General features: G+C 36.2%; 2 protein-coding genes across 2 annotated transcripts; both read right to left on the bottom strand.

Annotated features, from left to right (window-relative positions):
* Nucleotides 1-489: 489 nt before the first annotated feature.
* On the bottom strand, nucleotides 490-5942 carry LOC142446719 (olfactory receptor 5P76-like). Its single transcript, XM_075548465.1, has 2 exons — nucleotides 5934-5942; nucleotides 490-1413 (listed from the first exon to the last, which is right to left on the bottom strand). Exon 2 carries the CDS (start codon nucleotides 1399-1401, stop codon nucleotides 490-492), a length of 912 nt encoding a protein of 303 aa, XP_075404580.1. The 5' UTR covers nucleotides 1402-1413; nucleotides 5934-5942.
* Nucleotides 5943-13853: 7911 nt separating this feature from the next.
* Nucleotides 13854-14831, bottom strand: LOC142446718 (olfactory receptor 5P76-like). The gene has a single exon (XM_075548464.1). The coding sequence runs from the start codon at nucleotides 14799-14801 to the stop codon at nucleotides 13854-13856; it is 948 nt and encodes a 315-aa protein (XP_075404579.1). The 5' UTR covers nucleotides 14802-14831.
* Nucleotides 14832-15531: the final 700 nt, after the last annotated feature.

Genomic DNA, 15531 nt, shown 5'->3' with positions numbered 1-15531 from the left:
TCCTCAGAACATAACCTTTCTATGAGAATAACCTATCTAGCAATTTTATTTTCTGGTTCCATTTTGCAATTTCCTCTCATAATGTACTTAGTCAAGGCATAATTAATGTTGTCAAGCTCATGTCAGGAAAAGCTACTGCTGAAAATAAACACAATCTTAATGGTTTGGGAATGCAATAACTTTGATTTTTTAAAAAATATGTTGGGAAGATATGATCATCTTTTCCAAAAGCATTTACAGCATAATACATTACACATTAAGGTTTTTTTTCACATGAAAGTATTTGTTTCTTAACTGTAAAGTCATTAAAGGCTACATACTAAGGTCTCTAATTTACTCTTTGATATTTGAAAAGTCAGCTACTTATTTACAACAGAGTCCCACACCAGATAATGTGCAGATGTATTTTAACCACAAGAACAAAATTTTCTTTTATGACTATATTTATGGTATGTTATTAGATGAAAGCCTACAGAATAAAAGATTTTATCAAAATAATAGTTTTCTACCAAGCTCTCTCTTGAGAGCCCCCTTAATCTCATTATTCCTGAGACTATAGATGAGAGGATTCAGCATGGGGATGACGACCATGTAGAACACAGACACCACCTTGTTCTGGTCAGAGGAGTAGCTGGACTTGGGCATCACATAAACGAACGTAATGGTTCCATAGAACAGAGTGACTGCAGTTAGGTGGGAGGTGCAGGTAGAGAAGGCTTTGCGGCAGCCCTCAGTGGAGCGCATCTTCAGGATGGTGATGAGGATGTAGACATAGGAGACAGCTATGACAAACACTGTGACCACAATGATGGAACCTGCAGAAAATGAGGGTACCACTGCAGGTATAGTGACATCAGAACAGGAAAGTTCCACTAAAGGAGGAAAATCACAGAAAAAGTGATTGATCCTATTTGGTCCACAGAAGAATAAACAAAAGAAAGAAACTGTGAAGCAGGATGCATTGAGAAAACCACCTACATAAGCCACAGAGAGTAAATGGACACAAACTTGTGTGGACATTTTGGTTGAATAAAGCAGTGGGTTGCAGATGGCTACAAAGCGATCATAGGCCATGGCAGCCAGAAGGAAGCACTCAACTGTCCCAAAGAAAACAACTGAGGCAAGCTGGATGGTACATCCAAGATAGGAGATTGTATGTTTCTCCGCCAGAAAGTTTACGAGCATATTGGGTGTGACAGGAGATGAGTAACCTAAGTCAGCAAAAGCCAAGTGGCTCAGGAGAAAATACATAGGATGATGAAGTTGAGAAGAAACTTGGATAAGAAGAATTGTGCTGAGATTGCCAAACACAGTCAGCAGGTAGATGAATAGGAAGACCATGAAGAGGATGACCTGAAGGATTGAATTATCTGTTAAACCCAATAAAATAAACCCAGTCATTTCAGTGTGGTTTTTATCCATCAGGGAATTCATGAGGCAATGTATGCAGATGGTATTAAAAGCACCTGTGATCAAAAAGTGCAATAAATAAGTCATGAGTTTCATTTTTGTTAATATATATGTAGAAGTCATAATAAACAAATTTTTATGCAAGCAATCAGATTTTAAGGAATGTAGTGTTTACAGTCTCTAAGAAATGGATATATGTGCAATATTGAGTCCAACTATATTTAAAAATTACTTTTATTAGAAACATCTGTTAACCTGCTTCAAATAATGTTATTTTCTTCTTTTTTTTTTAACATTTTACAAACATCCATTCAATTATGTATCCCTCAAAAACAGGGATGGGCCCGCAAAATACTTCACTACATTATAGGACCTGGAAACCATTATGCTGAGCGAAGTTATTTGATCACAAAAGGACAAATGTTGTGTGAGACTACTACTGTAAGGGTAAATGCCAAGACAAAGGAAAGCATCTGTTCTCTGTTTGTATAATTTTTTATCTAGTCTCCCAGGCAATGAAGTGATGTGCCCACCTAATTCTCATGATCCGTATATCACCCCTCTTTGGTACATCTTAGAAAACACTTCATTAGAGGAAGCCTAAATTCAGCGGGGGTCAGTTTCTCATGTTGCAGGTAGAGGGAGAAGACCAATCATTTCCTTTCATATAACATTGTCCCATGGTTACCCTAAATCTACAAAGTCTACAAGGGTGCTCTGTGAACCTTAACAGAAATTCAAGTCCAGAGCTAGGAGGGCATGTGTGTGTCAAAGAAAGTGATTTCATTTCCATTGATGAATAAGCCAGGTGGGGCAATGTGCCGTTGGGAACAACACTTAACATTACTTATATAGACCCCCAATGGACAGTATACTTGGTATTATGATCTTTTAAAAAATCATTTTATTGAGGGCTCAAACAACTCTTATCATAATCCATACATACATCAATTGTATAAAGTATAAAGCATATTTGTACATTTGTTGCCCTCATCATTCTTAAAACATTTGCTCTCTGCTTAAGCCCCTGGCATCAGCACCTCATTTTCCCCTCCCTCCCTGCTTTCCCCAGTATTATGTTCCTAATCAGGCACTTTTGACTGAGTTTCTATGCAGCCCTTTGTGACCCAGGCCATGTGCTCTAAACAACAAGACATTAGACATTTTTTTTCAAAGTGCACAACATCCTTCATAGGCCACACCCAAAAGGATCCAATTTGGAACCCCCACTAAGCAAACCAGACTTTACCTTAAACACACCTGTAGCAGATTAAAGGAACTGAAATATTCCCATGGATTTATGACTGAAACACCCTACTGTGAGAAGACTCAGATGAGTACTATCCCAAGGTTATGACTTTGAAATATATTGGACTTTGATTCAATAAATGGCAATTGAAGACCACCATATATTTGATATTTTCATGTTTTCTTTGTTTTTTAATGAAATGTTTTAGGTTAGCATGTATACTTCTGCTTTAGTGAATGAGCATTTCTGAAAGTTCTGCTTTTTCTCTATACATTGTTGTGTAAAATGTGTCCTCTCACTTGAGGTTTCAATCTGTACAAATCAACAATCCACGTATTTTAGTTTAAAAAACTGCCCTATATATGGGCCCATTGCTTTTCTCAACAGTATTTTGAGTTCTGTCATTGGCTAAATTAATGCTACTATGAATAGAATTACCATATGCCCCATAGGAATAATTTATAATGTTCCCAAGCAAAATGATACTGAGTGTGTGTATAGTTCTGTTTTAATTCCCATTAAGTAATATTAAGGATTTTATTCCATTTTATATATAGGGAAACTACTGAGACTGAAAAGGTTGTCACTTACCTAAAGTTACATAGGGAGAGGTATAATCAAGATGGGAACCCCAGAGTGAGAATGCAATCTATTTCTTCTGTAATTATATTATAAATGAGATTAAATCTCTAAAGTAGACTAGTACATATATAAATCAGCGATAAATGAGTGAATATTGACCTTGCATTTATTTGTAGTCCTAGCCTATGAACCAATAGTTTTTATGTCATACCGCTACTCAATATTTGCCCTCATGAAGAGATCACTAAAAATATGGGTGCTATTTCAAAGTGTAGTGAAGAAATCAGATGGTGCCTGGCTATCAGAAAGAATAGTGTCAGGTGTATTAAAGGCTTGTCAAATAACCATCGAAGTGAGGCCTTAGGCTAGTCCACGTAGTAGAAACACACCAACCTGTGTGATCCAAGGATTATAAATAATAAATTCCAAGACCAGAGGAGTGAACTGTATTACCGCTTGAATTCTGACCACCTAATATGCAGAAGACTATGGAAGACAGTGAAAACCCCAAGTCAATTTGTAGAGTCTCCATGTGGATTAAGCCTCTGTAGACGCCTCACTACCATTGACTAGAAATGGGAACAGGCTGCCTTCAGATAGAGAGAAATGGGGAGTGGATTAGTGCCAATGTAGTTAGGTTAAAGTTTAATAACTTATCATTTATTTGTTCTTCCTTTTGATCCAAATTTGTTCTAGTTTTGATTATTTTCTGCTTTCTTTTGGATTGAGGTTTTGCTGTGTTTTATTTTGTTAGTGTTGTTGGGGTAGGGGATTATACATTTTCTTTATATGAAATCCAGGACAGGAAAATCTATAGATACAGTAATTGGATTAATAGTTTCTTAGAGTTGTATCAGGGGAGGTTGGGAGGAAATGGGGAGCTAATAATAATGAGTATAAGATTAAATAAAATGTTCTAAAATATATTTCAGTGATGATTGCTTACAAAATAATAAATATAGGGTTTATATTTATTATATATGTTTAAATGATTGACTTGTATAGTATATGAACAATATGTCACTAAGTATTAAGATTTTTTGAAAAGTGCCTTCCAAATGTCTTTTAGTGCCAATGTAATCTGCTCCTTTGCCTTACATAATGCAAGCGGCCCAATCACAGCCCTTATCCCATGCCCGGAGCCCCATTGGTAACTGTGCTCTATTGATCTATATGAACCAGTTTATGTGATGGTTTTCGCTTACCTCTCATGTCCTTTTAAAAAATATTTTATTTTATTTTAATATCTTTTTATTGGGGCCTGGTACAACATTTATCACAATCCATCCATCCATCCATCCATCCATCCATCCATCCATCCATCCATCCATCCATCCATTGTGTCAAGCACACCTGTACATTTGTTGCCATCATCATACTCAAAACATCTGCTTTCTACTTGAGCCCTTGGTATCAGCTCCTCATGTTTGCCCATGTCCTTTTTAAAACTATATATCACAGCTAACGCTTAGTCACATTATGGCATCTTGCTAATATTTTCTCTCCTCTGCATGATAAATCTCTGAAGTTGTCCTGTCTTTGCCCATTTAAGACTCAATAAATGTTCTCCTTTTAAAAAAGAGGAGATGAATGGGTTCCAAGACAATGATCCTTCACAGCCCTGCAGATCTGGAACTGAATTCCCTCCTCTGTGGAATAATCAACCATTTATGGTCAAAAGGCAGCAATTACTCAGGACAAAGCCCAGCAAGTTAGGGAAAAAGGAGGAATGAACAGGAGGTGGCATGGCTGAGGGGACTCCAATGTATAAATTGAGATAGTACATATAAATTGGTGAATATAAGACTGATAACATTCATCTAATTCACAATAAAGTATACTTAAGTGCCTTTAAATATATAGATCGAAAAATATAAGACCTATGCAAATAATAGAAGGACTGATCAGTACATCAATAAAGAAAAATGTGGTACTATGTAATATAAATTAACCTAATAGCGGTTGTTTGTTTAATGCATACTAAATTGTAAATATATGAGAATCATGAAGTGTGTGTAGTTCTACTTTCCACGCAATAATGCTCAGTATTTCATTATTCTCATTTTATAAATTATTCCCATTGTATATAAAGAAACTGGATACTGGAAAGGTTAAATTACTTACCTAAGGTTTCATAGGAAGTGTTATAATTATGATATAGACATTGGAGTGTGAATGCAGTGTAGCACTGTAATAAGTATATTATAAATGAAACTAAATAATTATTTTGATAAAGTTGCGTATACTTGGAAATTGATGAGAAATTAGCCCTTTAGCTGTGTGATAGTTAATGTACAAGAGAGAGATCCTGAGTTAGTTATATAGTTTATAAAATCTATCAGTTAATCAAAGACATTATTATAAAGAGAAATATAATTGTTCTTGATAATAATATTAATACCATCAATGAATTTCAAATTAGGGAAGAATAGAGTTGGCTATTATAAATGTATTAAATATTTTAATTAGCATATTATTATTTTATGAAGGAGCACAAAACATCAATCTGCAGGAATACTAATTAACAACAGAACAGGAAAGTTCAATTAAAGGAGAAAATCTAGAAACAAAAGATTGATCCAATCTGACTAAAGTAGAATGAAAAATAAAAACAAATAGTAGAACAACGAGTGTGAGGAAAGCACCTATTTAAAACACAGAGGATTATTGGACACTGATGATATTTTGGTTCCCATCTACCAGGGAATTGATTCGATTGATGGTACAAGTCACTGGTACCAAAAGGAGCTGTGATGAAAAATTATATTAGAGAAGTTAAGGAATTTAGTGGTTTTATTTTCATTAATACCTATATGGAATTTATTATAAGAGTCCCAGAGTTTTTACATTTGTATGCAGTAATGAGTCCATCTGTATTTCTTGTACAGATCAAGTGCTTTTATTAGAAACATCAGGTAACTTGCTTCAAACAACATATTCTTTTTCTTTCCTAGACGAAGAGTTTCTAAATACAGTTCTATTTTAGTTTCTAGAAAATAAAACTACATCTGCTTATTATTTTAATTTGGGTGTCAGTTGAAAAGTACAAATAAATTACCTATCATTAATACATACCAATTGGTGGCATCAGGACATGAACCCCAGACAGTTTGCATCCAGCCAATAATTGAAATTAAATAATACTTATAATAAAGTGATGTACATGTCTTTGTAACTAAAAAAACAAACAAACAAACAAACAAAAGGCCCAGCAGAAAACAAAGCTATTGCTGTGAAGTTGGACTCAGCAACATTTGATGTTAAAGAGCAGAACTAGGCTCCACAATGTTTTCTTAGCTGTGATCTGTATGGAAGTCTATTAATTAGTAGTTGAGCACTAGTGCTTGCATCACCTAGGGCCTGAGTTTTTTGACAAGTTAGTTATATAGTTCACAGTCTAATAACTTTTTTTAAAAAAGGGAAAACATTGTTCAAAAGGAGAAAAATAATAGCTCTTGATAACTAATAAAACAAAAAATATGAAGGTAGAGATGGAATAAATTGATGAAATATTTTTAAGAATTATAGTTTATTGTTTTAACAAGTACTTTCAAATATCAATCTAAAAACTGTGCAAAACACTATAGAATTAATATTCAGGATATACTTAAGTGCATTCATTTAGATAATTGTAACCCCTATTTACTGTACCAATGTTTTCTAGTTGAAGTTCCATAGAGTGAAATCCTATTCTGTTTAACATGATACATAGCTGAGTTAGGAACTTTACCTAGAATCACCCAACCAGGTTGGTCATAATCTGCTCATTTTTTAGCTTTTCATTCTGGCCTTTGTGTCCCTAAGCATTTGTGTGTGTGTGTGTGTGTGTGTGTGTGTGTGTGTGTGTGTGTGTAGTCACTGCCATCAAGTCAATTAGTCCATTCTAATTCATAGCGGTGACCATAAAGGACAGGGTAGAGCTGCCCCTCATGAGTTTCCAGGACTCAAATTCTTTAAAGCAGTAGAAAGCGTCTCATTCTTCTGTGTAGCAGCTGGTGGTTTTGAACTGCTGACCTTGTGGTTAGCAGCCTAATGCTTAATACTAATACTAGGCCACCAGGACTTCTATTCAGGCCCATTAACAAAGTCAGTCTTTCAGAAAAGATACTTTAAATATTAAACTCCCAGTGTATTTGAAAGCTGGTGCCTTCATTAGCCTGATGGTCTAATGCTTTGTGTAAAAAAATATAAACCAAGCCAAACTCATTAAGTCAGTTCCAATGGTTAGCATCTGTGTAGGGTTTCCACAGCTATAAACCCTTATGGGGGCAGATAGCTTCGTCTTTCTCTTGCTGAACACCCTTCCCTCTGCTTCCCCCTCCCTCCTGGATTTGCTGTTACTAACGAAATGGTTAGCCAACAGCACCACCAGGCTCCTGGGTGCGATGTTTAGATAAAGTCCAATATTTTCATCATGAGGGGTGCCAATAGGAATCGTGATCATTTGAGTCATGCTCATATTGTCACACCAACCTATTGGTGGGAATTTAGTTAATTCCGTAAAAGTTATTTATTTCTTGACTGTTTAATTGTGTTTCCCTGTTACTTAACTACGGTTAGGGAATACAGACACAATCTTAAGAGAACTCTGTGTTCTAAAATGACAAATGAGTATCAGTACATCAGATTCATTCACAAAAGAAAAAAACCCTCTTACCTCTGGAAATAATTATTCATCTTTCAGTAAGTAGTAAATGGAAAGTCATGTTTATATAGCAGCCATACTACTTTCTATTATTGTTTTCCTTTGGGAATACATCTCTACAGATTCCAAAGATTCAAGTGTGAATTACAAAGCACCAAAGATCATCATTACATCCCCTAGTGAAACCTGAGCAACTCAAATCACACAAACACAATTGGTTTTTAAGGTTCTATCAATTCTTAAGTGGTCCACGAGGGAGCTTAAACATGTTTGTGTAAAAAATCACACTATCTCTTAGTTTTATTCTTCCTCAAATTTTTTTGAATCCCTCTTGTACATGTGGGAGAAAGATGAGGCGATATAAAGATTTATAGTCCCTGATCTATATAGAGTTGATGTGATCTGGAATTGACTTCCTATTCATGGGTTTGGTTTGGGGGTTTGTGTGTTTGTGTATTTTCAGTCTGTATGAGCACATTTGTTTTGCTTTGATTCACTGTAGACATTGTGAGGAGCCCTGGTGGTGTAGTGGCTAAACAGTGGGCTGCTCGCTGCATGATCAGCAGTGAAGCCACCTGCTGCTCCCTGGGGGAAAGACGGGTTTTCACCTCCCATAGACGTAGCCCGTATCGTAGGGTAGCCATGAGCTGGCATTGCCTCCATGTCAGGGAGTTGGGTTTGACTGAGTTTTGAAGACGTAGGTATACTTTCATCACATAATTATTGGGAGTATATTAGATTATCTTCTAACTAAATGTTGGGTCTCTGTTCACTTTTGATATTTTAGGTTAAAGACTAAATTTCATAGGTAAAGATGCAAACTCAGGGGAGGATGGATTGGAGACCCAAAGTCTATCTGCAGACAAATGAACATCCCTTACAGAAGGGTTATAAGGAAGAGACAAGCCAGTCAGTGCAGTGTAGCACTGAGAAAACAAAATACAATTTTCCTCTAGTTTTTTAATACCCACCCTCCTTCCCCACTGTCATGACCCTAATTCTACCTTACAAATATGACTAGATCAGAGCATGTACACTGGTATAGACAAGAGCTCGCAGTGCAGGGATTCCAGGACAGTTAACCCCCCCAGGACCAATAAAAAGAGTAGCAACGATACCAGGAGGGTAAGAGGAAGGTAGGGGAAGAAAAGGAGAATTGATCACAGTGATCAACTACACCCACTCCCAGGGAGATGGACAACAGAAAAGCGGGTGAAGGGAGACAGCAATCAGTATAAGACATGAGGAAAAATTTATGAATTATCAAGGGATTATGAGGGAGAGAGGGAGTGTAAGGGAGGGGGGAAATGATCTGATACCAAGGGCTCAAGTAGAATGAAAATGTTTTGAAAATGATGATGGCAACATATGTACAAATGTGCTTGACACAATGAACGGATTTATGGATTGTGATAAGAACTGTGATTCCCCAATAAAATGATTTTTAAGAACTATATAAACTTAGCAACATTCAGTTGGCATGAATTTGTTTTCAAAATATCTGTAGTCATATATAAACCCTGGTGGCACATTGTTTAAGTGCTCAACTGCTTACTGAGAGGTTGGTGGTTGAAACCCATCAGCCACGACAGGGGAAAAAGTGTGGCAGTCTGTTTCCATAAAGATCATAGCTTAGGAAACTCTATGCGGCAGTTCTTATTCTGTCTTTTTTTTCTCCCTCCTATTCTGTCTTATAGGATCACTTTGTGTTTGACTTGACACAACAAGAATGGGTGGAGTTTGGTAGCAGTAGATATAAGAATCTCCTTGTGGTACCTTGGGGAATATGAGGCGAAATACCATGTAGTTGGATTTTTAAGATCAAAATTATTTTAATACTTACACATATTTCTTCTAGAGAAAGTTATAAAATAAATATCTTGAATGTTTGATTCTTAGAGAACTATGAAGTAAAAAAATTTAAATGTCTTCTTGATAAACTTTAATTTCTCATACTACTGCTCAAAGGAATGCCCACTACTTTATAGTTTATATGACTCAGGGAATGAGGTTTGAGTAGGTATGTTCAACCTAAAGACGCAATAGAATTTCCTAAATTTATAAAGTCCTATCTCATGCACCTACCTTCGTGAGACTAGGGTTTATCATTGATGATACTAACCAACTTGCATTCAGTACTTACTCTTTGCCAAGCTCATGTAATTGCTACAATTCCTTGGTATGATACATATTACTATTATTCTCATTTTATAAGTTAGAGACCTGAGGCTTAGGAGATTAATCTTCTCACTCCAGGGTATTCAATTAGTAAAATTTGATCCAGGTTTCAAATTCAGATTGGACTTAGTACAGAATGTTTCCTTTTAAGTTTTGTTGTCATCCAGTCACCTTTCAAGATATGTGTCGCAATAATGACCACTTAGTAGTCATTGCTGACTACTTCTATGTACTTATATGTTTATGCAATTATTACAATATCTAAATGGCTTGCCAAATTCCCTGAAAGTGGCTAGGTCTACTTTCTTGGCTTGAGCATCAAACCAATTCATGGAAACCTAATTTCCTCTCATACTATAGCTCAGTGGTTCTCAACCTGTGGGTCGTGACCCCTTTAGGTAAGGCCCCTTTTACAGGGTTCATATGATTCATAACAGTAGCAAAATTATAGTTATGAAGGAGCAACAAAAAATAATTTTGTGGTTGGGGGATCACCACAACATGAATTATATTGAAGGGTCTCAAAATTAGGAAGGTTGAGAATCACTGCTCAGCCTAGTGATTAACTTCTGTTGATCTTACATCCCATATTGCTTTCCAATCCACTCTCCATCTTACCACTGGAATAGTTGTTCTTATGACTTTAGACTTTAGACTTTCCCATACATGCATGGTTGCCCATTCACAAAACAGCTAGAGTTAGTTATTGAAATTACTTTATTTTATTCATATCTATGTCTATTAAAATGGATGTATTTATTTTAAATGACTCTTAAAGAATATAATAGTCTAGTACCCCACCCCTAAACTTTTTTTAGATAATTCAGTATCTCTGTCTTAGTTACTTAGTGATGGTGTAGCAGAAGCACTACAGTGACTGGTTTTAAAGAACAGAAGTCTGCTTTCAGTTCTGGACACTAAAGGTTCATATCACAGTCTTGTCCATGGTAATTCTCTCCTTAAAAATGGTCATACTCACAACTGCTGGAGCCAAAGTGTGTAAACAAGTAAATGTGGTGAAGAAAGCTGATGGTGCCCGGCTATCAAAAGAGATAGTGTCTGGGGTCTTAAAGGCTTGAAGGTGAACAAGCGGCCATCTAGCTCAGAAGCAACAAAGCCCACATGGAAGAACACACCAGCCTGTGTGATCACGTGGTCCCGAACGGATCAGTTATCAGGCATCAAAGAACAAAAAATCATATCATTGACTGCACACCTCCATGATAGGATCGCCGAAGACAAACGGGTGCATAAGCAAATGTGGCGAAGAAAGCTGATGGTGCCCGGCTATCAAAAGAGATAGTGTCTGGGGTCTTAAAGGCTTGAAGGTGAACAAGCGGCCATCTAGCTCAGAAGCAAAAAAACCCACATGGAAGAAGCACACCAGCCAGTGCGATCACGAGGTGTCAAAAGGACCAGGTATAAGGCATCATGCAAAAAAAAAAAAAAGATATATGTGTGTATATGTATATATATGTGTGTGTGTATATATATATATATACACCATAATGAATGAAGGGGAAAGTGCAGAGTGGAGACCCAAGGCCCAAGTGTTGGCCAATGGAGATCCACTCATAGAGGTGTTTAGGAGAGGAGATGGGTTAATTAGGGTGCGAGGTAGTACCGATGAAGAACACAGCTTTCCCCCAGATCCTGGATTCTTCCTCCCCCCAACTACCATGATCCGAATTCTACCTTGCAGGGGTGGATAGGGCAAAGGTTGTACACTGGTACATATGAGGGCTGGAGGCACAGGGAATCCAGGGTGGATGATACCTTCAGGACCAAGGGTGTGAGGGGCGATGCTGGGAGAGTGGAGGGTGAGTGGGTTGGAAAGGGGGAACTGATTACAATGATCCATATGTGACCTCCTCCCTGGGAGAGGGATGGCAGAGAATGGGGGGAAGGGAGACTCCGGATAGGGCAAGATATGACAAAATAACGATGTATAAATTACCAAGGGCACATGAGGGAGAGGGGGTGCAGGGAGGGAGGGTGTAAAAAAAAGAGGACCTGATGCAAAGGGCTTAAGTGGAGAGCAAATGCTTTGAGAATGATTGGGGCAGGGAATGTATGGATGTGCTTTATACAATTGATGTATGTATATGTATGGAGTGTGATAAGAGTTGTATGAGTCCCTAATAAAATGTAAAAAAAGAAAAGAGGAGAAAAAAAAGAAACTGATTAGGGCAAAGAATGTACAGATGTGCTTTATACAATTGATGTATGTATATGTATGGACTGTGATAAGAGTTGTATGAGCCCCTAATAAATTGTTTTTAAAAATGGTCATACTTGTAACACAGTTTAGATAATTTTGATCATAAATAAGAGCAAATAAATGCCTATTTTTAAAGCACTATAGTTTTGAATTTAATACCTCAAGAATATGGTTACAACAGCAAATTAAGTGGTATAATATATATCATATAAGAATCATAATGGCTTCTTTGATAAATTATTAATTTTTCAATCAGTCTAATTGCTTTGACTGTAGGAACCAAGTCTACTGTTCTCTTTAAGAACATATATTCTTGAAAAACTACTGCTATTGATTATTTTTATGTAATTTCCTTGTCCTCTTTAAGCATGTGTAATTAAACATAGCAAGACTATTTTGTATATGAAATAAATGTTCACTTAATAAAGGTGTACATGAATATATTACATCATAAGAAAAAGCTTGTCATAGGCATCCCTTGGTTCCTTGTCTCATCCACAGTCTCTGTATGATGTCCATCTTCTCCACTTGTGTCTGTGCCTGTTTGTGTGTGTGTTTCTTTTTCTGTCATTCAAGTGATTGTGTTTAGGTCCTATTTTATACTACAAAACATCAACTAATTGATTAATTGATTGACTCAAGCACATTACATGGTTGAATGCGATCATTTTATATCAGATTATTATTGGTAGGGGTCAGATTCCAACACATATTTCGGGAGATACTCAATTCAATTCATTAAAATACATAATTAATATCCTTTAATAAAGAAACTTTTAGATTTATTTGCTTCATATTTCCTCAATATTCCCTGTTCATTTAACTTAAGCATATTTGATATGAGAATGCCAGCAGTTTTCCGTAGGCCCAAGAGAATTTGTACAGTTACAAATAGTTAAATTTATTATATCAACATGAAAGCATCAATATTCAATGGGCTAAATACCAAAAAGTTAAGTAAATATTAACTCAAAATTTCCTACAAGTCATAGGAAATAGAATGGCATAGTATCTATTGACAGTTACAAAATGATAAACAAGTAGTCAGAAAAAAAATCTTCCAGGCCAGGTAGAACAAATAAACTATTCCATTTTACACTTGAAAAGCAAAGAATAAGAAACATATAGAAGTTAATTTAGCATTTGCAGGGGCACAGTCACTTTTGTGGCTATCTCTTCTCATAAAGATTTACAGCCCAAGAAACTGCATACATTGAGGCTATGAATTGGAATTGACTTGATGCAGTTGGGCTTATGGTTAAGGGTTTAAAGATTCAATAAACTTGACTTATGATGTAGAATTGCTTGCATAAAAATAATACATGAACAAACATCGAAACTATTTTCATCAGATTAATAAATTTTATATATAATCAATATGTGTTTCCTAATTATAAATTTCATTGGAGTTGTTAGTATTGGTCTCTTATTTACTATCTGAAAATCCACACTACCTTTTCTATTAAGTTCTATGTTGGCTAATGCCGTACAAATATATTTTAAACATAGGAAATAAGTTTATTTTAATATTATTTTAATTTTAAGTGATGCATCAAACCCAACGGGTTTCATTTAGAAAATATTTTTCTACCAAGCACTCTCTTGAGAGCCCCCTTTATCTCATTATTCCTGAGACTGTAGATGAGAGGATTCAACATGGGGATGACCACCATGTAGAACACAGACACCACCTTGTTCTGGTCAGAGGAGTAGCTGGACTTGGGCATCACATAAATGAATGTAATGGTTCCATAGAACAGAGTGACTGCAGTTAGGTGGGAGGTGCAGGTAGAGAAAGCTTTGTGGCGGCCCTCAGTGGAGCGCATCTTCAGGATGGTGATGAGGATGTAGACATAGGAGACAACTATGATAAATACTGTGACCACAATGATGGAACCTGCAGAAAATGAGGGTACCACTGCAGGTATAGTGACATCAAAACAGGAAAGTTCCACTAAAGGCGAAAAATCGCAGAAAAAATGATTGATCCTATTTGGTCCACAAAAGAATAAACAAAGGAAGGAAATTGTAAAGCAGGAGGCATTGAGAACAGCACCTATATAAGCCATAGAGGATAACTGGACACAAACTTGTGTGGTCATTTTGGTTGAATAAAGCAGTGGGTTGCAGATTGCTACAAAGCGATCATAAGCCATCACAGCCAGAAGAAAGCATTCAAATGTCCCAAAGAAAACAGCTATGCCAAGTTGGATGGTACACCCAAGATAGGTGATCGTATGTCTTTCTACTAGAAAGTTTGCAAGCATATTTGGTGTGACAGAGGATGTACAGCCTATGTCTGCCAATGCTAACTGGCTCAGGAAAAAATACATAGGATGGTGGAGTTGAGAAGAGATTCTTATGAGAATGATTGTGCTGAGATTGCCAAAGACAGTCAGCAGGTAGATGACTAGGAAGACCATGAAGAGGGTGACCTGAAGGACAGGATCATCTGTTAATCCCAATAAAATGAACCCTGTCACTCTAGTGTAGTTTTTATCCACCAGGGAATCCATGAGACTATGTAGCTGGTTCAAAAAACACCTGTGATGACAAATGGCAGAAAGTTATTAATGGCTTAATTCTATCAGTTAAACTAAGGCTTTTTCATTTTATGTATTAAACAGTTTTATTGACATATAATTCATTTATCATACAGTGAAATAGATTCATCTTTTTAAATATCTTTTTTAAGAAGATAATTGTTCTTGATATTAATACCACTATATAATTTCTAATTAGTGAAGAATAGTCAGCTATAATTTATTTGCTTTATATTGTTAATATTTATTATGAGCATATTATTGTTTTATGAAATACTGTGAAATATTAACCTGCAGGGATATTAATATCAGAATAGGAAAGTTCAACTAACAGAGCAAATCATAGGGAAAAAAAGTTCTAAGGACAATGAGTTTTTGTGATATAGCCCTGCTTTATGCTCAACCTCATGAAGAGGTCAATGAAGATATGGGTGCTATAGCAAAGTGTGGTGAAGAAGCTAGATGGTGCCCAGCTATCAGAAAGAAGTGTGTAAGTCTTAAAGGCTTGTTTTCAAACAAGCAGTCATTTAAGTGAGGTATCTACTAAGTTGGCATGGAAGAAGCATACCAGCCTGTGTGATCCAAGGATTATAAGTAATAAAATATGCGTGGTGCAGTTCACAATGTAAGGAGTTTGAAACAACCCAAAGTTCCATCAACAGATGAATAGATTAAAAAACCGTGGTACATACATACAATGGAG

The sequence above is a fragment of the Tenrec ecaudatus genome, chromosome 4 (assembly GCF_050624435.1).
Source record: "Tenrec ecaudatus isolate mTenEca1 chromosome 4, mTenEca1.hap1, whole genome shotgun sequence".
NCBI lineage: Eukaryota > Metazoa > Chordata > Mammalia > Afrosoricida > Tenrecidae > Tenrec > Tenrec ecaudatus.
The sequence above is the reverse complement of the archived record's forward strand: the minus strand, read 5'-3'. Positions and strand labels throughout refer to the sequence as shown.

Excerpts from the sequence above, each read along its gene's own strand:
- LOC142446719 (XM_075548465.1), bottom strand. The coding sequence starts at position 1,401 with ATGACTGGGTTTATTTTATTGGGTTTAACAGATAATTCAATCCTTCAG.
- LOC142446718 (XM_075548464.1), bottom strand. The coding sequence starts at position 14,801 with ATGGATTCCCTGGTGGATAAAAACTACACTAGAGTGACAGGGTTCATT.